At 40.7% G+C, this 21,707-nt stretch overlaps 2 protein-coding genes across 2 annotated transcripts; one reads left to right on the forward strand and one right to left on the reverse strand.

The window, feature by feature from the left end:
• The first annotated feature begins 351 nt into the window (after positions 1-351).
• cyth2 (cytohesin 2) lies at positions 352-9,891 on the forward strand. The gene is made up of 12 exons (XM_030071668.1): positions 352-418; positions 2,203-2,353; positions 2,973-3,039; positions 3,121-3,239; positions 3,329-3,409; positions 3,834-3,946; positions 4,093-4,241; positions 4,393-4,504; positions 5,216-5,292; positions 5,471-5,542; positions 6,510-6,664; positions 7,060-9,891. Exons 1-12 carry the CDS (start codon positions 352-354, stop codon positions 7,145-7,147), a joined length of 1,251 nt encoding a protein of 416 aa, XP_029927528.1. The 3' UTR covers positions 7,148-9,891.
• Positions 9,892-10,384: 493 nt separating this feature from the next.
• LOC115373332 (neuronal pentraxin-2) lies at positions 10,385-18,950 on the reverse strand. The gene is made up of 6 exons (XM_030071667.1): positions 18,839-18,950; positions 15,123-16,123; positions 13,588-14,017; positions 13,245-13,498; positions 12,052-12,231; positions 10,385-11,790 (listed from the first exon to the last, which is right to left on the reverse strand). The coding sequence occupies exons 2-6, from the start codon at positions 15,918-15,920 to the stop codon at positions 11,581-11,583; spliced, it is 1,872 nt and encodes a 623-aa protein (XP_029927527.1). The 5' UTR covers positions 15,921-16,123; positions 18,839-18,950; the 3' UTR covers positions 10,385-11,580.
• Positions 18,951-21,707: the final 2,757 nt, after the last annotated feature.

The following is a 21,707-nucleotide window of genomic DNA, read 5'->3' on the forward strand; positions in this document are numbered from 1 at the left end:
ATTTGAACTTCAGATTTATGTTTCCTTACTTTTCTGGACAACATAAACAAATCACATTAATCATAACCATTAAATAGATCCATTCAAAAGCACTAAATAGTTAACCTTTGAATGTTTACAGCATGCATGCCATGTCTGTCAAATCATGTTGTATTTCCACAGCGTTTTATTTTTAAAAGAAGTGACCGGAAGCGGCCGTAGTAGTCAGCCCCGAAGCCAGACTCCACTTCCTGTGTCGCCACCTTCTTTGTCTCTGGCCCAAGTCTCCGCCACGAAGGGTTGTTATCCACCTATTTCCCCTGTAATTTTGAGGATATATTCACACATATATCCATATTTTTCTGCAATTGAATGACAGTCGACTCTGAAATATTTATGCCTAAAAGCAAAGCGCCAAAAATGGATGACCTGGACTACAGTAAGTGGCTCGTTGACTTGCTAACAGCTATTTGCATACGCCGTCGCTAGCTATCGTTAGCTAGCTTTGCCGTGTAGCTGGTGTCATTTAACGTGCCTAAATGTGACACCTAATACTTAAAATGACACCTATCAAGATACACGATGATTTTTCTGTCTTCTCTCTGTCTTTTGTAAGAAGCATTCACTGTTTTAACTCATATTTTCGTGGTAGATAAGCCTTCATGTGGCGTGAACTGTTAGCCTGACGCCAGCTAAGCATCGGCTGTTTTAAGTGTGTACGGCTAACACCAGGGACACTTCATCCTGTGACCAACCAGCTGCAGAAACACTGGTCAAACATAGGCTTATTGTGCTGAATACGTCTTTTATTATCTCCTTTTTATTAAAGAAATTATATGTTGAGCCCTTTAAAGCTAACGTATAGCTGTCTGCATCACAGACTGTGTGGGCGTGGTTGGACTTGTTTAAGGTCGGCTGTGTTTTGTACAGTCAACACTAGTCTGGGATATTGGTGATGCACATGTCTGGTAACCGGTCATAAACTACATGCTGTGAATCGTGGTGTTATTCAGCCTAACTTTTAATAAAAGTGGCCTACATCGTGATTAGTTGCTCCCATTTGCTCGGTGAAATCTCCTCCCAAAGCCTCAAACATTTTCTCCTGAGGTGGGGAATGCACGTAAAATTTGCACATCTTACAGCAGCAGATAATGCATATTAACCTGAGCTGTGTCATGTCTGCAGCACCAACCTATTGCTTTTACCTTTGTCCTCTTTATTTCTGTCACACTGGCTCTTCACTTGCTCAGCAGGTCGATTTTGAAAGTGAACCCCTGGCCTGCATCCTAAATAGCAAGCTCAGAGACTCATTGGAAACAGATATATTCTTTACTGCGGTTTGTAGGGTTTCACAGGGTCCCCTAAACAAGGTATAATTGTTGCCTGTGCAGAATCTCTCTACAAAATGAAGTAGCGCATTGGAAAAACTTGTTTCCTTTCTACTTCAGTATTTTCGTTGTCACCTGCCGTCCTTCACATCTATGTCCAACCATCCCTATTTCTGTGTTACATCTAAGTAGTTTGGTATTTCAGGGAATATGGGTACAATCCCTACAGCCAGTGTTCTGGGTTGTTTGTTAGGCATTTCACCTCTGGTGTGTCATATTTTGGAGTTGACTTGTAGCCGCTTTTCCCACGTTTATCTCTACTGAAACCATTAAGATAATGATTATATGCAAACTAATCTATGCCAGTTGAATTACAGCAGTAGGCAGTGCAAAGGTTCTTGTGTATCTGTGTTACAGTGACAGCTGATAAACCGTCTGATTCTTGCTTTGTTGCCAGTTGTCTGTACAGACTTAATGGATGCATTGGCAGTGTGTTACTGAGTGAGGAAACTGGTTGGAAATGGAGAGATTTCAGGCGAACTCAACAATAGTTTAAACGTGTCAAATAGTATTTATTTTATTTTGAGCTTATTTTATTCGTACAAAATGGAAAACAAGTTTCCACTGTATATTTTACATATTAATCCTAGTTAACTTCAGTTATTGCCTTTACTATCCCACCCCCTCCTTCTCTCCAGTTTGAAATATTGGACAGGGGGAACAGTAGAATTCTCAAAATAGTTTATTTATTGGGTTTAATTTGTTGAATGAGTTTACAGTTACTAATACAGAGGACTTGTTCTGTAAATTGTTTGGGCAGTGTTATGTGTAGCCTAATTTGTTGTGTCTGTGCTCACAGCAGTAATGATGTTATTCTTCTGCTCTTCCTGTACAGTCCCAGTAGACCTGAGCCCAGAGGAGCGCTCTGAGCTAGAGGACATCCGCAGGAGGAAGGGTGCCCTGCTGCAGGAGATCCAGAGGCTCCGGGAGGAATTACGAGAGGCCATTTTAGAGGTGGAGGGTCTGGAAACAAGCACGGAGGGCAGGTGAGAAGAAAATGCACAGTCCTGTATATCTGCACCACTTCATCAGCCACACACTCCCTGCAAATGAGCTCACTGCTGTAAGGCATGTTAAATTGAAGCTATATTTGGCCTAGATTACACAGTTGGTTTTACCATGGTCTACATACTCCTTTGAACCAGTGGGGACAAGTGATACAATATAGTACAGGAGTACTTTGATATAACATGCATACATGTATTGCTTTTCATCATATTTCCGTGTTACAAATGGAAGACTTTTAATACATGTCATTGAAAGTCTGAATGGTCTTGAGTTTTGTTTATTAGGCCTAATTCATACATAACCTTTATCTTTAAAAGCAAAAGGTTTTTATATTTTATTGCCCAAACAGATCATCAGACAGATTATCAGACAAGGGACAAAAGAGTTGATGGATAACTTGCAATGTGCCACAGCCTCAAATTACTGCCACATAGGAGGAATAATAACAGTTCAAATGGCCCAAGTGATACTGATAGTTACTGCACCAGGAGTTGTTTGGTGCTTTTCTTTTAATTATCAAGTTGTTAACATGTTAGAAGGAGAGAGACATGATCTGAATACATCCTCTCACTCTCCACACTTTTCCACTCTTTGCAGTAAAACTCTACAGAAAAGTCGGCATGTGGCAATGGGAAGGAAGAAATTCAACATGGACCCAAAAAAGGTAACACTTTGTGATAGTATTTTAAGTTTACCTTATTCTGAATTATTCGTGTGGTTGACTGACACCTTTCCGTCTCTGTAGGGCATAGTGTTTCTAGTGGAGAATGAGTTGCTCAGACACACCCCCGAGGACATCGCTCAGTTCCTCTACAAGGGAGAGGGACTCAACAAGACCGCTATAGGAGATTATCTTGGAGAAAGGTGCTGGGTCTCTTGTAATGTTTTCCCTTCTTCTTTCTCCCTATGCTTTGGCCTTTTGTAACCATCCTCTCTCTGTTGCTGTACCGCAGGGATGACTTCAACATTAAAGTTCTTCAGGCTTTCGTTGACCTCCATGAGTTCACCGATCTCAACCTTGTCCAGGCCCTCAGGTAAACTCCATTGTCGATTATCTTGTAATACCTCCTTCAGGTTTGATCCATCAGCTGCTTCCCTGTTGCAAGAACAAGGTCTTGACTGGGACTGCTCTTCTCCAAGATGAATGAAGTGGATCTGTCCCACAAAACAACACAAAATACTCACATTTCACTTATTTATTTGGCTCACATCACATTAGAAAAATGCTTACATGTTTCAGCACAGAGCCTTCATCAGAGCATTACTGTAGCACTGTAGAGCCTGAACTATCACTTTAAGTGTCAGTTATATTCATACAAGGTTTAGAAAGCAAGGAAATAATTGACAGAGTAGGAGTGACTAATGTTATGCTGGCTATATATCTCTAGTTTGCCTGAATTTTGAGAGTCTCTTCTTTGACTTGATATAAACTCTTGACTTTGACTCGTATGATTCCAGACAATTCCTATGGAGTTTCCGTTTGCCTGGCGAAGCCCAGAAGATAGACCGAATGATGGAGGCCTTTGCTCAGAGATACTGCCACTGCAATCCTGGCGTCTTCCAGAGCACTGGTATACACACACACACACACACACACACACACACACACACCACAGTGTTGACACACACACACAAACCCTGGATTTCAAGTACCTGTCATTTTCCAGAACACAACTCATCACTGCTGTGTTATGTCGCATTTCTCCCCGGTTCCCAGACACGTGTTATGTGCTGTCATTTGCCATCATTATGTTGAACACCAGCCTCCATAACCCCAATGTGCGGGACAAGCCTGGAGTGGACCGCTTCATCTCAATGAACAGAGGCATCAACGAGGGAGGAGACCTGCCAGAGGAGCTGCTCAGAGTATGGGAACGGTCACATTGTAGTTAAATTAGGATGTGATGGGGAAACACTGCCAGTCACCATGTGGCACTCAAAATTATCCTAGCATTGAAGAATAGGTGATTGTGATTTTTGTCTAATGCTTATTCTTTAATCACATTGTTTATTCCAGAATCTGTATGAAAGCATTAAAAACGAGCCCTTCAAGATCCCCGAGGATGATGGTAATGACCTGACACACACCTTCTTCAACCCTGACAGAGAGGGCTGGCTTCTCAAACTAGGTGAGAAGATGTTGAAGGAGTATTACTCCCCCATGTCTGGCTTTAAGAGTGATCTTGTACAATCGAATGCTGCTGCTGACACACGTTAATGTTGGAAATGTTGGGAGTTAAGACTTTTTTTTAATCATGAATGTAATACATGCTGTGTGCTACTGTACTCTTTTCTCTCTGTGGTATGAGATACCTGCTTGTCTGTCTCTGAGGTTTACAATTAAGACCACAACACGCTGGCATTTGGCCACTAATTGCATTGCCAGCACACAGCGTCGTGGCATTTGAACATTGCCAAAGCATGATGGTAAACCAGAGATAAGTCCAGCACTCACTTTCTTTCGTCATGGCAGTCTAAAGATCTGATTGTTCTCCCTTGCATGGTGGGGCCTATAATCTGTTTTTGACTAATATCATCTCCCTTCCTCTCCTTCCTTCTCTCTCCTTTCTCTGTGTGTCCATTGTCTCCCTCTAAATCCTCTGGTCCCTGTTGTCTCTTCTTCTCCCCTGCGATTTCCACACACTACTGCTGCTGCTTGTTTCTCAGGAGGTATGTACTAGCAACATTGTTGTAGATAAGTCGTAGTAAAGTTAGCTACAATTAGCCTAACTAGCGGTAAACATGCAAAGAGATTGTGGACCACTATCCCTTCAAGTTGGACCTCCCCGGTCCCTGTTGTTCTCCTCTCTCTTATTGACGTGACTGTTGTTATGTTTCAGGGGGACGGGTGAAGACCTGGAAACGGCGATGGTTCATCCTTACAGACAACTGCCTGTATTACTTTGAATACACCACAGTAAGTCTTTGTGTCAGTATGCCACGACTGACTGAAATCCACAGTGGCGCCTGTTTTAGTTGCTTGAGGTGTCATAGATGCATTGAAATAGGTAACCAGCACAAATTCAAAAGTTTGAGTGATGTTGAAACAGTTATCTGTTGCATAATGTGTTGTCTTTCTGTGTTTCTCTCTTCAGGATAAGGAACCGCGAGGTATCATTCCCTTGGAGAACCTTAGCATCCGTGAGGTGGAGGATCCAAGGAAACCGGTAAGATTGCATTCCCACTGGACATTATGTGCACAAAACTATTGTCCCCTACCCAAAGAAATCTGAGGGGGTGGACTATGAATCTGTGTGTGTCTGTTCATCTGTTTACCACACAGAAACATAACTTTCAAAGAGATGTGGTTTCCAACACGTTTAGTGGGAAGATTGGTCACACACCATGGAAAAATACTAACTTTTAACATCCTTTGGCCAAAAGGGCTGTGGTAGTGGGTGTGGAAAATCACTAAAAAGCTCATAACTTCTGAATGGCTTCACATGTCATCACAAAACTTTGACCAGGTTTGTCACTGGCCACAGAGGATAACTCTTCAAGTTGTTTAGTCAAAAGTGGGCGCGGCTGTTGGTGAGGGATTCCACAGAACATAACATAATTTCCCAACAGATGAATGTAATACCACAAAGTTTTGTGACTCAGCATTTAGCTGCTGATAAGTCAATTGACACATGGCCATGCCCGCTTCCAGTTGAAATCTTTATTACAGTTTTTAGACGTTAATATTTTCTGTGTACCGTATGTTTTGTATGACTATGACAAAATCACATGAAATGGAGAGAAAAAAAACAGTACAAATGACTCTAAAATAATTTAATAATTCCTGTTATTTACATTTACACGAAATACATTTATTCATAGTTATAGTTATTTAAACATGCACAAACTGAAATAATTTAAATGCTCTTGTACCATCTTGCATTCCTACTACATGATGTATGACACAAGTGTTCCGAATTGATTCATATCCCATCCATTATTATATGATGTTTCGAACAGCTGACTGCCCTCAGAGTGTCACGACCTGGTCTGAACCAAAATCTGCTCTTGTTGGAGTGCAAACAAGCTGTAACATTATCCACGTTTACTTGTTTTCTTGTTTAAAAACTCAAAGTTGAATGCATCTACACTGTAATGATGCCTATTCAAGGTTATTTGTCTCTTGCTAAACAGAACTGCTTTGAGCTGTACATCCCCAACAACCGCGGTCAGCTGATTAAGGCGTGTAAGACGGAGGCGGACGGGAGAGTGGTGGAGGGGAACCATATGGTCTACCGTATCTCAGCCCCCACCCCTGAGGAGAAGGACGAGTGGATCCACAGCATTAAGTATGTAGTAGGGAGGGTTATGGAGAAGGTAAAGGGGATGTAATTAACAGAGAGAAATTTTGGCCAAAGAAGCACCAACGATGAAAGGTGCCTTTTGATATTCATGACCCGTATTGCTAGTTTTGACATTTATTTTGATGATCAGTTTAGTCTTGTAAGGCAAGTTGTGTATTTCTCAGCTTACCAGCAGTACTTTAATTTCTGACGATATCTGTTTTTAATAATACACTTCCAACAACACCATTGTCTGGATGGTACACATTCCCTTTGTCTTAAAAATTTGGGGTGATCTGGGCAACTGAGTGGGTTTTTTTCTTTTGTTTTTTAAACAAATATTCATAAGTCAGACTGGCTCTTTACTGAGGTCTGATTTCTGTATTTTTCTGTCTGTCCAGTTCTGCTGTCAGTGTGGATCCTTTCTATGAAATGCTTGCTGCAAGGAAGAAACGTATATCCCTGAAGAAGAAAGAGGAGCAACCATAGATGATGCCCTTTATTCTATTTCCCTTCTTTGTCCCTCTCATCTCTTATTCTAACATGGGGCATGCTTTTGTTTTTTTGTTCATTTGTTTTCTTTTTCTTTTCTTTTTTTTTTTTAATCCATACCTCTACCTACCTATTCATAGATTTCGTCGCCCCACATTCCTCCTTCCTCCTTGATGTGAGGACTCGTTGCTATCTTGTCTGTAAGACTTTTGAAAGGCACATTCAGAGTGAAGAACTCATCCACTGTGGCTGCCTCTACTACCTTGGTTCTAACACTACTGCTGTGATATTCAACACGACACACTACGGCCAGAGCACACCGTCCCGTCTTCTCACAACATTCCTCTCTTGTTTGACATCGAGGTGAACTGTGAAATCTGTCCTGTTCAGGGTAGCAAGCAGCTCCGGTTCTCTTGAAAACTTCCACATTTATAGATGGCATCTCAGTTGTCCAGAGAAGTCGCCTTTCTTCATTGTGCTTTCCCGGGATAAAATGTGAAATCGCCATTCATTTACTTTCAGTTGGTGTAGTTAAGAGAGCTGAGGAAGCCGTGGAAGTAAACGAGACAAAGTGGCAGTTAACTTTAGATTATTGAGATGTGCCCATTCTTATTGTACTCTTAATAGCTTTGCTACAGGTTAGTATATCTACACTGGCATTATAAAAGTCACGCTTAGATACTGTAAGCATTCAGTGAGGAAAATGTCACTGTTCATTGCTGTTCATGTATAGAGAAAACTTGTATAGCCTCGTTACTGTTGGTCTTAACTCAAATGCGGCCTGCTTTGAAGGCAAATTATGGTTGCCATATTTGCAAAACAAGTGGACACAACAATAAGCAAGTTTTCACTTTGGAAATACAGTAGCTGCTTATTGGCCTCCGGAGACAATTTTTTTTATAACATGTATAAGCAACAGGGCAGAATACAGACTACTATGGTACAAGTATGGAGGCTTGTTGTAATGCCTTTTTAATAACACTAGTGAGCAATGAGTTACCCTTATGTCCTCTCACATTCAGTGCTATGGCGTGCCACAGATGATTTTCTTCTTGCTCAATATGAACACTGCTGTGCGAACACCGACATCTTTCTCACTAGTAATAACTCTCAGACATGTAACTGTTAAAACCCAGGTCTATACGCTATACTGAGTTCCAAGACGTTACAATGGCAGCTTATAATGTATACTTTTTTGTAAATAGATGTTAGAATATTTGTTTACGATACACATAGAAATGATTTAATTTATTCTTTATTTTTTTTGTTAAAATCAGGTTTTTTTTGTACGAGCTACTGTAGAACTGCATGTTGAGGACTCGAGGCATTGGTTGTAGGTACTGATGAACCATTGATACATGCGAGTATTTGGGTGCATTGGTTTGAGAAACGTTAGTGTTCCCTGTTGAATCAAGAAAAAATTGTGGGTTCATTTTCACAAATGAATAGTTTTGGGGGAAAATTCATCTAATTCGTATTATCCTGTATAATTTCATGTACTTCTGGGGAGTGCGAGAATGTTTTATAAGTGGGTAAGGGAAGTTTTGTAGTCTGATTTAATGCTGATATTACACTGTTTACACTGAGTGAATCATATTCAGAAAAGTGCAAGCAGTGAATGGTCTTTGAAGTGGCATCCTCTCTGTTTCCTGGACTGCTCAGTGTCCCAAGAAGTGAAAGGAAGCTGTTCACAATAGGTGACTGGGAAAATTTGCATCATGTGCGACAAGCTAAAACCAGGGGATTTCTCCTGGTGACTAAATTGAAAAGACAAGAAAACAAGGAACACTAATAAATCTTTCATTCATTATGTAATAGTTAAATTATTCAGATGTAATGAATCAGTAACAATGTTAGATTTGTGTCCATGGGTACACTTGCCTGACTTACCCCATAGATATTTAATCATTTTGCAGTAGTTTGTTATTGAATCTGCATTTTTAGATGTTAGGAAGGATCCAGCGCTACAATAATTGTCTACAGCACTTTATCAATTTTAGCATTTTGAAGATGTTATCAAATGCTGTTATGTTGACTGACCATACTCACTCTTTAGCACCATCTGCTGGTGATCAAACAACACTGCAACATGCTCAAGGGGTGCACACAGGATTGTCAAGTATTGCTGACACCTTGACAATTCTGGCTATATTCTGGCCAACATACTGTATTTAAGCTTCATGTGCACTCCTGTTGAAGATCATTTTGCATGAAGGTGACTATTTTTTCTCTCTCTGTGATCACAAGAGGCAAAACTTGTGTTTGTGTTTTTAGGACACAGCAGACGATTGGTCCTTGAAGCACAGATGTAGAATTGCCTTTTACTCCCTTGTTGCTTTCCAGCAGCATCAAACTGACAAGATCCTTAATATATTTATTACTATAGTTGTGAACAAGTGCTGAAACACTGCTTCTGCACATCACACACACGTACACTCTGGGTATTCTTGAAGTGCAAAGTTGCCAAAAAAAAAAATAAAATGTTGGGACATCAAATGTTTTCACTTAGCAAGAAGTGACCACTGAAATGATCAGACACAGGACTGAAACCGGGCCTATATTTGTGACTCCGTGACCCCACAACAGCCTCTTTCAGAAAATGTGTTTATTTTGTATTTATTTATTTTTTATTTACTGCAAGGTGAAGATGGACAGATCATCTGTAAATGTAGCAAAACAAACCACGGTACATTGGTGCCAGTAAACTACTGTGTAACAATAAAAAGTGAACTGAGATGATGGATTGTTTGTGCCTGTTTTTATTCACTGAAATCGTAAAGAGAATTGGCCTGCTTTTAGATTGTGGTTCTGACTCTTGTTTTAGCTGTGTAATAAATTTGTTAATGTTAGTTGATTCATTTATACTGGCAGAAGTTATATCTTGATGTAGTCATAGCCGTTGTTTTAGTAACCCTAAGTGATTCAAGAAGTCCTTTGAAGGCTGTTGAAGGTTTTCCAAGCTGTCGCTTGTGAGTCTCAGTGTTTGGGTGGGTGGTTGGATTTTACGTCAGATGCAAATAATCTAATCACCGGGTAACCTCTCTCAGCTCAGTGCGTGGCTCTGAGCTGCGAATGCATGTTTGAGATTTAGGTCATTAATGCTATCTGATAATGAGCTTGAAGTGGCTGTGCAAGTTTCTTTGCACAAAGGTACTATCAGCTAGTTTCATTACTTGTATCAGGTTTGTGGTATTCAAAGTTCATAGAGAATAAAAAAAAAAAATTATAGGCATGAATATTCCACATTTTTTATTTACAGTGTCAAAATACTGTTGCAAGAATAACGTCAAGAAATAATGGCAAGTGTTAACCTGGCTAACGTAACACAACGTACAAGAACAAATATACAATCAAGGCAGGTTATTTAGCAAACACAAAACCACAAAACAATTAAGTACAATAAACATATAAAACACATAACTGTGCCATATTTTAAAAACATAATACCTAAAGTATTGAAAAAAGTGAGAAACGAGTTAAGTTATGTTAAGTGAACAAATTGTATATTGAGGATATAAAAAGGTTGTGAGAAGCAGCAAATCTGAAACTGGAAATGGAGAGTTACACTCATGCTGAAAGCTATTTGTGTCGTTTTGAATAAACTTACCTATGATAATTAGTGATTTTTCTGTCATAAGAAAAGGAATGCAATATCCCACCAAGAGTCCATGTATTGAGTGTTATGTATGGGCCTTTCAATTAGGCCCATACAACCTTAATTGGCCAGGCTTTCCATCTTAAAACACAATGAACAAATAAAACATTATCAATTTATCTATAATACAAAGATTATTGAAAATATAAAAGGTCATCAAATCTACAGTTTCTTTGGTAAAGTAGCTGTATCTTTCATGGAAAACTTTTTAAAAGATAATCCACAACACAATTTGATTGCCCAGCACATCACTGCTGACAGCATCTCCTCCCATGTTTAAAGCTAACAACATGCTGACCCTGTATGAGGCCCGCTAACGTCATCATAAGGGCCCCTACAGAGTTCAGTCTGATGAACAACATGACAATATGTCACATACAGTATATCACTCACTTGTGCGTGTAAAACAAAACACTAAATCATTGTCATATTAGGTAATGGCCAGAAACTACGGGCCAAGAACACTAAGTCCCTACGCCGTATCTGTAAATACAGATTTGGACGGAATAAAAACGCTTTTAATTTTTTTCTTTTTCTTTTTTCTTTTTTTTTTTTTTTAAAGAAAAAGTCACTGGCTGAGTTAAAACGAAGGCATTGATTCATAAACTGAACAGAAGTGGGAGCCACAGAATGATCTCGCCATTTGTGCTGCAAGTCAATGTGACTTTTATTATTTCCCTGTATTCCCTTTGGTTTCTATGGTTACTGTTTGATGATAAACTTGCTCACTGAGTTCCAGGCTACCTGCAAGGCCGGTGCTCACTGGTGGTTACCCTTAGCTACACGGGTCAAAGGGGTACTTTGTGACCCCTCCATGCAGCTCCACCTCTGTCTCAGACCACGCAATGACATCACCATTGAGGTGACTGCTGCAGGACGACAAGCTGTAGATGTCCCTGGCGGGAAGGACATGAGACCACATGTTCAGATCTGAGATCTCGCCCACAAATGACTGCGTCGCATCAAAACGACCTCCCAGGGCGTCCTGAGGGAAAGAGAAGCGCTGCAGTTAAAATCTAACTTTGACGATGTCATCACTACTTTTTCAGAAACTTAAAGGATGTGGGAGAGACATGAGAATGGTGGGTAACTGAGTCAAACCTAACTCAGTTTCAGTTTTATAAAACAGAATCAGCGGTCAGGAGGGATGACAGCAGCCATGGCAGAATGATGCTGGACTTGCAGGTCTTAGGTCAGACTGTAAAGGGTTATATCTTATTTATGTTGAATAGCTCCCTGTCTTTACCTGCTCCTGTCCCAGGATGAAGACCCCTCCAGGTCTGACGGGATGCCAGGCCGACAGGTTCTCCCCAGACCCCCTCTGCACCCCATCCTGGAAGACCTCCCACTGACCGTCCCGTGTTGACCACGTCACACACATGTGGTGCCACTTTCCATCGCTCAGAGACAGGGGCAGGGTCACCGCCTGTGGACGGGACGGTGAACATGGTGAGACACTGTATTTAACACTTAACATGACCTGTGATCATATTGTTTAGTGTTAAAGTTATGAATATACAGTTTTGTTAATAAACATGACGCCCATTCTTGTGGCACAAATTAAGATTCTTCAGGAATTTCAGGACTTTATCATGTATTCCTGTTGAGTTCTGGACAAGATAACAACAAGCTCTGTGATTGGTCAGAAAAAAATCATTGCTCCCATTGCCCATTTGCTGTAACAGCCATGATATGTAAAACCCTTCACCTAACCATCACCCTACCCTTAAATGTTGTGGATATTTCTTGCACAGAACTGTATTGGGATTCATAATAAGGTACACTGGAGGTAGAAATAATCTGTGGGCAGGGCCAAAGAGTCGAACACAGGTATTATCAATGACATTAATTAAGGTTCTTCTCCGTTTAAGTGAACCAGAGCCTTTCCAGTTAGCAAGAATGCACATCAGCAGGACCCTGGCTCTGTTAGACCTAAATAAAATGCAACCTTAATTAATGTCATTAGTAACAGCGATGTTTCCACTACTGTCAAGGTAGAGGCAAGGTAGGAACTGGCAAACTAGTCTACCTAAATAGCTTTAGTTTGTTCCCTTAAAGAGTATCTAAACCCCAAACAGAAACCTCTGTGAAGCCTGACCTCTAAGGTGAAAGAGTAGAGTGGCTGTGAGAGGAATTGAAAAAAATACTGTATGTTACCACAGGTATGAAACATGCAACTGATTTGTGGTGCTTCTTATAGATAATGTCCCATGCATTTGCACCGATTGTGTGCCCATATGTAGGATAGAAATCTTGACCAACAGGTTCTGGCACAGCACTGAAGCCTCCTATCCGTCTTAATAATGTGGCACACTAGAAGTTTAGAATCGGCTTAGACAGCAGGTGGAGGTTTGGTGCTCAGCTGAAGGATACGAATGTCACCGCAGACAGAGCTTTACTCAGGAGAAGCCCTGCAGGTTTGGTTTTCCTCTCTCTCACCTTGTCATCTATCAGCAGCTCCATGGGGTTGTTCCCCCACTCGATAAGCACCAGTTCATTGGCCTGTCCGGGTACAGAGTAAGAGAACGGAGTCCCCATGCCAGGCCCCACGCCCGCTTTGATCCAGAGACACAAGGTCAGGGCAAAGATCTCATGAAGCAGGGTCGTCTTTACCCTCCCGTACATGTAGTTGGTCCTCATGGGGAAGCCAATCTGGAAGGCCTCAGGACTTTTGGTTTTCTTTCCACTGGAACCTGTAAATGAAGATTTTCTATTTAAAACAGAGCTCATCTTCAGTTATTGGTAGTAACTGCTATAATGAGGCATTATAGTCATTGAATACCTGTGAAGTGCAGCTGACTCAGCAATGTGTCCAGTTTATTTGGGTGGAACCCTGAATAGGACCCTGGCGGTCGGTATCCTGTGCGTAGAAGGTAACCCTGACTATCTGCTTCGTTACCATGGTGATCAACATCAAGACTGCCATCATGGTCAGGCTCAGCATCGTGGTGGTCGTCATCATCATTGGCACCACCGTGATTGTCGCTGTGGTTTCCATTGCTGTGATGGCCATCATCATGTCCGTCAAGGCTTCCATCGTGGTCCTTTGGGTGTGTGTCGTTGTGGTGGTCGTCAGGACTGCTCTGGTCGTCATGGTGGTCCGGGCTGCTGAGGGCTGCGGTGTGATGGTGCAGCTGCTGCTCCAGAGTGTTGATGTTCCTCTGCAGCAGCTCCGTCAGAGAGCTGGAGTAGCTGGTGGATGTGTTCCTCTTCTGCTGGGACAAATAACACAATGCTTTACTACGGAAATATTCATCTTTTCTATTAGGTCAGCGTAAAAACAATAATTTATTCATTCTTGTTAAAAATCTGTCTCTTAATCCTTGTGATTTTTGCTTATGCCAGAACACATCCCAGTACTTGTTCTCAAAGCTGCTTTGGCACAGACACACCTGAGCAGCCTTCATGTGAGCATGTGTTTGTTTGTCTCTAGACAGCACTTGGTGTGTGTTACATCAAGTCATTGTCCTACTAATAACATGATTTATAATAAACTGTTGCTGAACGTGATGATCAAGCATGTGTTGAGACTGCGGTATCTACTCTATTTTGCCTGCTTCTTTCACCATGTGTGTCTTTCTGTCTCTCTTCCATCCAGGTAATCCAGGCTTTGTCCAGTTGCATTCCCTGATTACCAGTCTGTCAAAGGAGATCATGATAATTGATGCTGATCTTAGACCTGCACCCATCTACAGTCCCTGACATGTCTATGACCATGATCCAAGAGAAAAGAAAAGGATGGATTAATGGAAAGACAATGGACGAATCCGCCAAGACAGCAGATAGAAACAGGGATTAATTAAGGAACTAAACAAAGAGAAAGCAGGATGTACGTAGCAGACTTAACTCACACCAAGCCAAAATGTGCCAACCAATCCAGCCACAGTGATCTTGTGATATTTCTGTCTTTATCAGATCAGACGGTGACGTCCAGGAAACTGTTGCTACCCACTTAGCCCATCTGACAGAGACAGAGGGGGCATGAGACCAAACTGATCCCTTGCCAATGTAGTAGGCTTAAACAATTAAGTAATTCATCATTCCTTTGACTTACGCAGCATACTACTTTGGGAGGTGTGTTTTTAAATGAACAAACCTCTGGCAACAGGCTGCATCCAAAAAAGGAAGAGCCATGCACTACAGATCACAAATCACCCGCTGTCTCCACATCTCTCTCATCTCTCAGATACATGGTGTTTCTTTTTATTTCTATTTTTTGTAAACGTTCATCCATATTAACCTTATTAACTGTTTTTTTCCTTAGTTCTCTTTATCTATGAGTATAAAGTTTAAAAGTTTTCTCTTCCTGCTGCTCACCTGCAGGTTGTCCAGCCTCTTCTTCAGCGCCTGCAGCATCCTCTCCATCTGCTCTGGTGATGATGTTATATCCCCTGGCGTTATGTGTTTGTCCTTCACTTGGTTGCTGTTGCTATGCCCTCCGTCTGACCGGTGCCCCCCCATGGAGGGGTAGTGTGGCGAGTCCGGTATGAGGTTGCTGTTTCCATGGTGACCCTGCTGGTTGCTATGGCGCCCAGTGTCAGTGTACATGTGAGGACTGGCCGCCCCTCCGTGACGGGGGCGTGAAGCTGTACCATGTTGGTCATCGTGAGCCGTCATGCCCTGTCCAAAGCCCTCACACAGGGTGAGCTTGGCTGTCAGCTCTCTGATGGTCTCCCTCTGGTCGAGGATTGTCTCTTTCTGCTGGACAAGGCTCTCCCTAAGGTGAAGGATGGTGGCTTTGGCCTCATCGGTCACCCCCCACCAGCCAGAGGGAGGGCCCCCTAGTGTGCTTTGATGCCCTGGTCCGCTGGGCCCTGACCCCCCCATACCTGGCCCTGTAGGGGGGAAGCAGGCAGGGTCTGCGTCGACTGGGATAGGGGTGCACACAAAGCGTGGGTGGGTGACGTAGTTATGGTCAGACCCTGAAGTGGCAGACGCAGGGCAGAGGGGGAGTGAAAGTATAAAGAACACAAGACGGATAAGCGAGGTAGACAGGTGTAGAGACTGAGAGTTCCTCATGCTTTCTGTCCACAGTTCAGCCGATAAGAGTAAAGAGCTTGGCTTCGGTTCAAAAAGTTTTATGCCAGGGGAAGCGAAGGTTATGCCCATGTTCATGTTGCTGAAACAGCAGCATTGCTGAGCAGGAGAACAAATATTTCCATCCACTCGGTATTTAAAGAACTGCAATGAATCGATTAAAATTGCAGTTTATTTGGTAACGTTTTATCCTCCTTGGCTTTATGAGAGAATATGTATTCTTATTCTGGACGTTGTCTTGTTTTTCTCTTCCTCAGCGTTGTAGGAGAAGGAAATAGCACCTGTTAAAAAAACAAAAACAAATCAGAGTTTAGATAATCAGCAGCTGGTGGTGAAAATGGCTCTAAAATGTTATCTTGAGAATAAATGGGATCTTAGTTCAGGTGCCCAATCTTTGTGTATTAAAAAAAAAAAAAAAAAAAAAAAACAGTCAGTGAGGAAAGACACTTTCAGGCTGGGCTGGCAAACATGAAGGTGCTTAACAGGAAGTGATGATGGATTAAAACAAATTAAGTGTGATGTGCCTGGCCCTGGTTCTCTGGTGGCTGACCAGCAACCTTACATGGCAGCCATGTGCCAAAGCAACGAGGACAACCTCCAGCTGAGGATTAGACGCAAGTTGAAGGTGTGACATCCTGACCTGCACACGACTCCTGCTGTATGTGGGACACATTTTACAGTAGTAGTATTAGTAGTATTAGTGCTAGTAGTAGTAGTAGAATTAGTAGTAAATGCTGTATGTGGGACACATACAGCAGTAGTAGTATTAGTAGTGGTGGTAGTAGTGGTAGAATTAGTGGTACAATAAACATTTGGAGCTAAAGTAGTTGCGGTAGTAATAGTAGTATCATTGCAGTATTATTGCAGTAGCAGCATTAGTTGAAGGTGCCATTTTCGTTGGTCTCTTCCAGTTACTTTAGAAAGCCCCACAGTGAACTGCAGTTCATTTGCTGTTAAATAAAAGTTTCTTATAGCAGTATAGATGAATAAAGTGGGCAATATATCTGTGTATTTTTATCCAAGGGCCAGTTCATTAATTGGATTTGGGGGTTGATAAAGGGATTGTCGACATAAATGGTGAAAACACGTCTGCACAGTAGATGGAAACGGTGCTGTTGAACACAAATGTGTAAGATTTGTGTTCGTGTGCTCTGTTGTTTTGTATAAGGTTCCCTAAATTATTTTGCCACATTATGTCCATAACTTTCTGTTTTGTGGTTATTATAAATGTCTTTATGACAAAGTGTAGCTGGTTGTTGTCAGATCTGGCCTGTAGTGATTAGACATCTCTGAGTAACACACCCTCCATGACACAGGCCGGCATTTTGAAATGCCACACTCACATGATGTGACAGCTAAAGTTCACTCGCCACCTGTTGCGTCCAGTGGCCAGCCCCATCAACAGTGTTGTGTGTGAGTGTGTGTGTCTGTGTGTGTGAGTGTATGCATTGTTGACATTTGGCACACAATTCATGGTAATCAATCAATTATTTGGACAAATACTGATTAGGGTTCTATATGTATTATTAAAATTCTCTGTTGTGCTGTTTTGCTATTCAAAAATCATTTATTCAATTGAGAAAAAAGGCTTAAGAGCAGTTCCTTCTTTTGTAACCTGAAAAAAGCTTTTTTAAATATTTTTTTCTCAATTCTCAGTATTCCCAAATCAGGAAAACAACATGTATTCCTAACTTGCTCTGTCTCTGTGGTTCCTACTGAGCCCTGTGATTCATGGGGCTTAGACGAGAGACAGATGGTCGAGGTACGGGGCCGTGTCACACCCAATCTCCACTCTTTAGCCCTAAGTTTATTATCCGCCACAGGTCTCTTAATTAACCTAATTGCAAACAGTTGTTGGGCTAACTTTGTCAGAGATAAGTGAGCTTCCTCGGCTTTGCGTGCCTTGTATGCGTGTGTGTGTGTGTTTAGGTAATCCATGAGTCCTGGTTTAGAGGGGACTGGGACTGTGCACCATGCCTGCACCATATGGCCAAAGTGGGTATTAAAGTAGTGTGATTAGTCCCAAATTAAATGCTGACAACGGCAGTTAATACTGTGAAAAATAGTTAACCCCCAATAAAATAAATCACTCACTTTTTGTAAACACAGTAGGAGACAACATCTCTCTAGACAAAGGATAGATGGTATTCAGACTCAAGACCAAAACATCATCAACATCGTTATCTTTGGAAAATGTAGTTTTCCCTGTTTGTTGAAAAGCACTTGGTTCTTTGGTGAAGCTGCAGCTAAAATAAAGAAAAGTCTTATGTGAAATTTATATGCAACCACATAAAAAATTCACAAATTATCGTTTATATGGCAGTATCACTTGTACCTCTTACCTTAATGATATATGGCCTCTTATCTACATCTCTATGTAACTAAAACCTGCGTGTAGCCAAAACAACATCTCCCAATCAGCGGATGATCTAGGGTTAGGGTTCAAGTTCTCTTTTACAGGCTGATGTGATGCATCTATTAAATAATCAGCTCTATCTGCTGTGCATAATTTAACTCTCAGCTATAAAAAAATAATACAACTTGCAGTAATAGTTAACCAGAAAAACACATCTGAATATGTATATTTTTAAATGCTATTATGAAACTTTAGCATGAGTTGTGTATAGACACACCTGTTGCTATAGTATCCTTTTACATGAATTGATTTACATGATTTGGAGTAACATCAGTACCCTACAGTATCATGGCCACCTATAGTCAGGAACACCAATATTAAGGCAGCAAGATAAAGTTGGTCTTTTCTGTTTTGTTTAACATCAATAGTGTGATATGTTTTTTTGCGTTAAAGGATGAGTAAAGGGCAAAAGAAAATCCCATGGCTCCTCACAGGCTTTGTTGCATCGTATTGAAACAGTAAGGCCAAGTTTAATGCACTATTCAAACTGTGCTCATTGTTATTCACCAAGAATTGAATAGATGCAGTTTTTGGGGGCTGAAGTTGAGCTGAGCAGAGGAGAGAAGAGTCGCAGCCTTACCTTTTAGTCCCTTATGGCTCCTGTATCAGCGCTGTGAAGCAGCAGCAGCAGGTTAGTCCATGTCAGGCACTGATCAGATTGTGAGAGATTTACTCCAGATGAGTGCTGGACCTCATCTCCTCTCATCCCCTCCATCTCCACCTCTATTTCTCTCCTCCTCTCCACCCCTCCCACCCCCTTTTTTTGGGATGACCACGCCCCTTTCTCAATCAGACTGTGGTTGTGCTGACTTTTTGACGTCTCACTCAGTTGTCCACCGGCTGTATTTTTCTTCTAACCATGTTTTTTTTTTTTTTTTTTTTTTTAACATACATATATACATATAATCTCTAATCCATACAGACATGCTTTACTTCACACAGATTGCCATGCCTTCTCTCCAAACTGGACACAAACACACACACACCTCCAGTACAAGCCCCCACAGAGCTCATCTACATCTTAACACAAAGGAAATTGGCCAGATTAATTCAAAGTGTCTCCCAGTGTGACCGGCAGACCGAGGAGGAGCGGCGGAATAGCAGATGGCTGCTCATATTAAGGTCAGAGGAAATCACACAAACTGTGGAACCAGACCAAACAGTTATTTAGGGGCCAGACACGTAATATTCACACCCTGTTAGTGTTAGTCAAGGGTTTCATGCCCCCGATGACCATTTTAGTGTTTACACCACTGCTCTCTTGTCTGTCTAGAAACCTTAACGTCCCACAAGGGAAACTGTGTTGCTCTGCAGTGTTAAAACAGAAAAAAACAACAGTACACAATCAGAAAACATAACAATACAAACTCAGCATCATAGCAGAGGTACAGGGAAACTGCGGCCATAATAAAATGCAGCTGGGAATAAATGAATTCTTGTATCGATTTCATCTACTCAGTGTAGAACTGCTTCCTGACGGTAAGAGCTGGTACACTTTGTGCAGGATGTGTGCAGAGACAGAGACACTTGCTTGTAATATGTGCACATATAGAGAATTTCCATGTATTAAATGTCCATGTATGAAACATATTTGGCACCAAGCACCACTGTCATGTTGGGCAGATACAGGTGCACGTATGGTGATATAAGGACAACATGTTACATAAATAGAAGTTATTACCAACATATTTATCATGTCCAGAGTATGGTATACTTGTTTCCATCACGTGATTATATATGTAATGTAAAGTTATAATAACTGTTCTGTGGTTGCATGTAGGTTCACGCATTTCCTTGTGGACAAAATTGAAATATTTTGTCATATTTGTAAAAATGGTAACACTTTACAATAACAGTACAACAATTAACGTTACTTAACGTTAGTTAATGCCGTAATGGTTAATTAACTGTTAGTTAATGATTATTATGGCATTTACTAATGTTAATAATATCTACAATAACCCTTAAAAACATATAAATTAATACCTTAGCATGAACAACATTAGTAAATGATTCTTAGACACATTAGTTAACGGTTAGTTAACTGTTACTTAATGTTTATTACCTGTTACTTAATGTTTATTACGGCATTAACTAACGTTAATTGTTGTACTCTTATTGTAAAGTGTTACCGTAAAAATTATCACAGAATTTTACCTGAAGTTTGCACGACTCAATTCTTGAACTCTTTACATACCATAACAAATATTATGGGACAAAGATTTGAGGACAAATTTGAACAGTCTTTACCCTGACGAGTTGAGAAATTTTGTTTGGTAACAATAGTTGGTATAAATTAGCTTCAAATTTTAATGAACTCACTCTCTAGTTCAGTTCTCACAGTCAGAGAGTCAGTGGTGTAAAGTGTTTGGTTTTTTTCAAAAGGTTTAGTCAACATCATATCCTCCTCCTTTTCTGCACTACCTTGATGTAGCGCTGCTCCTCTAAACCTTGGTGGTTTTGTTACTGGTGGTAACTACAAAGTACAAAATATATTTTGTTATTTTGGTCTATGGCCATCTATGTTTTGCTCTCGCAGTTTGTTGTGAGAGATTACAAATGACTTAACTGAGATAATATGTCATGACAACAGTGTTACAGCTTATTGTGGCATTTTGGTCAGTGATGGTTATATTTTTAGCTTCTATTTCATTCAAGCTTTTCTGTAGCACCGATAAACAGTGACAAAACCTGCCAAGATAAGAGATTAATAACTGTTGCCACCACAATGCCAAAGATGTGCCATGGATTCTTGCAAGAGGGCCTCTTTTTTCTTTTCCTTTTTGTTCTATATGGCATCCCACACCAGCTGCTCAGGTCAGTAACACAAAATAAAGAGTTTCATCACAAAATGATCTCTGCCATTTGAAAAAATTACACCTGCTCCTGCAAAAAAAAAAAAAAAAAAAAGATAAAAATAGGCAGTAATTAAATTCAGTAGTTGCAAAAAAGATAAGTGATTGATTCATTTTAGGTGAGATTTTTTTCTTAAAATGAATCATTTTGGAGAGTAAATCTTACTTCACAATCTAATTACTACTGATTGCCTTTCATGGAGTCTCTAATTAATTGATCACATGATGGACAGCTTATGAAAGCACTTCAGTGAAAATGCACTGCAAATTAAATTCATCCAAGATTAAAGAAGAGAAATCCTGGAGTGAATTAAATGAGAAGCTGTAATCATGGTGTTGATATTTTCATTCTGTCTGTTTCACTGAACTTACATCTGAATCTTACATCTACATCTGAATCAGCAGAGCCTCCTCCCCTGGAAGAGTGTGTGTTTAAACTCTTTGAACATGATCTGAAATCATTTTTAATAAATTGTTTCCTTAAAAAAAAAAAATCAAATCTGCATGTCTACATTTACGATGTAGGTGTTAAAGTGTCCTGTGTTCTGTAAAGATGGAAACGTCAAACTAATAGGACAAAAGAATGTAAAGAAC

The sequence above is a fragment of the Myripristis murdjan genome, chromosome 16, assembly GCF_902150065.1.
Source record: "Myripristis murdjan chromosome 16, fMyrMur1.1, whole genome shotgun sequence".
NCBI classification, from domain to species: domain Eukaryota; kingdom Metazoa; phylum Chordata; class Actinopteri; order Holocentriformes; family Holocentridae; genus Myripristis; species Myripristis murdjan.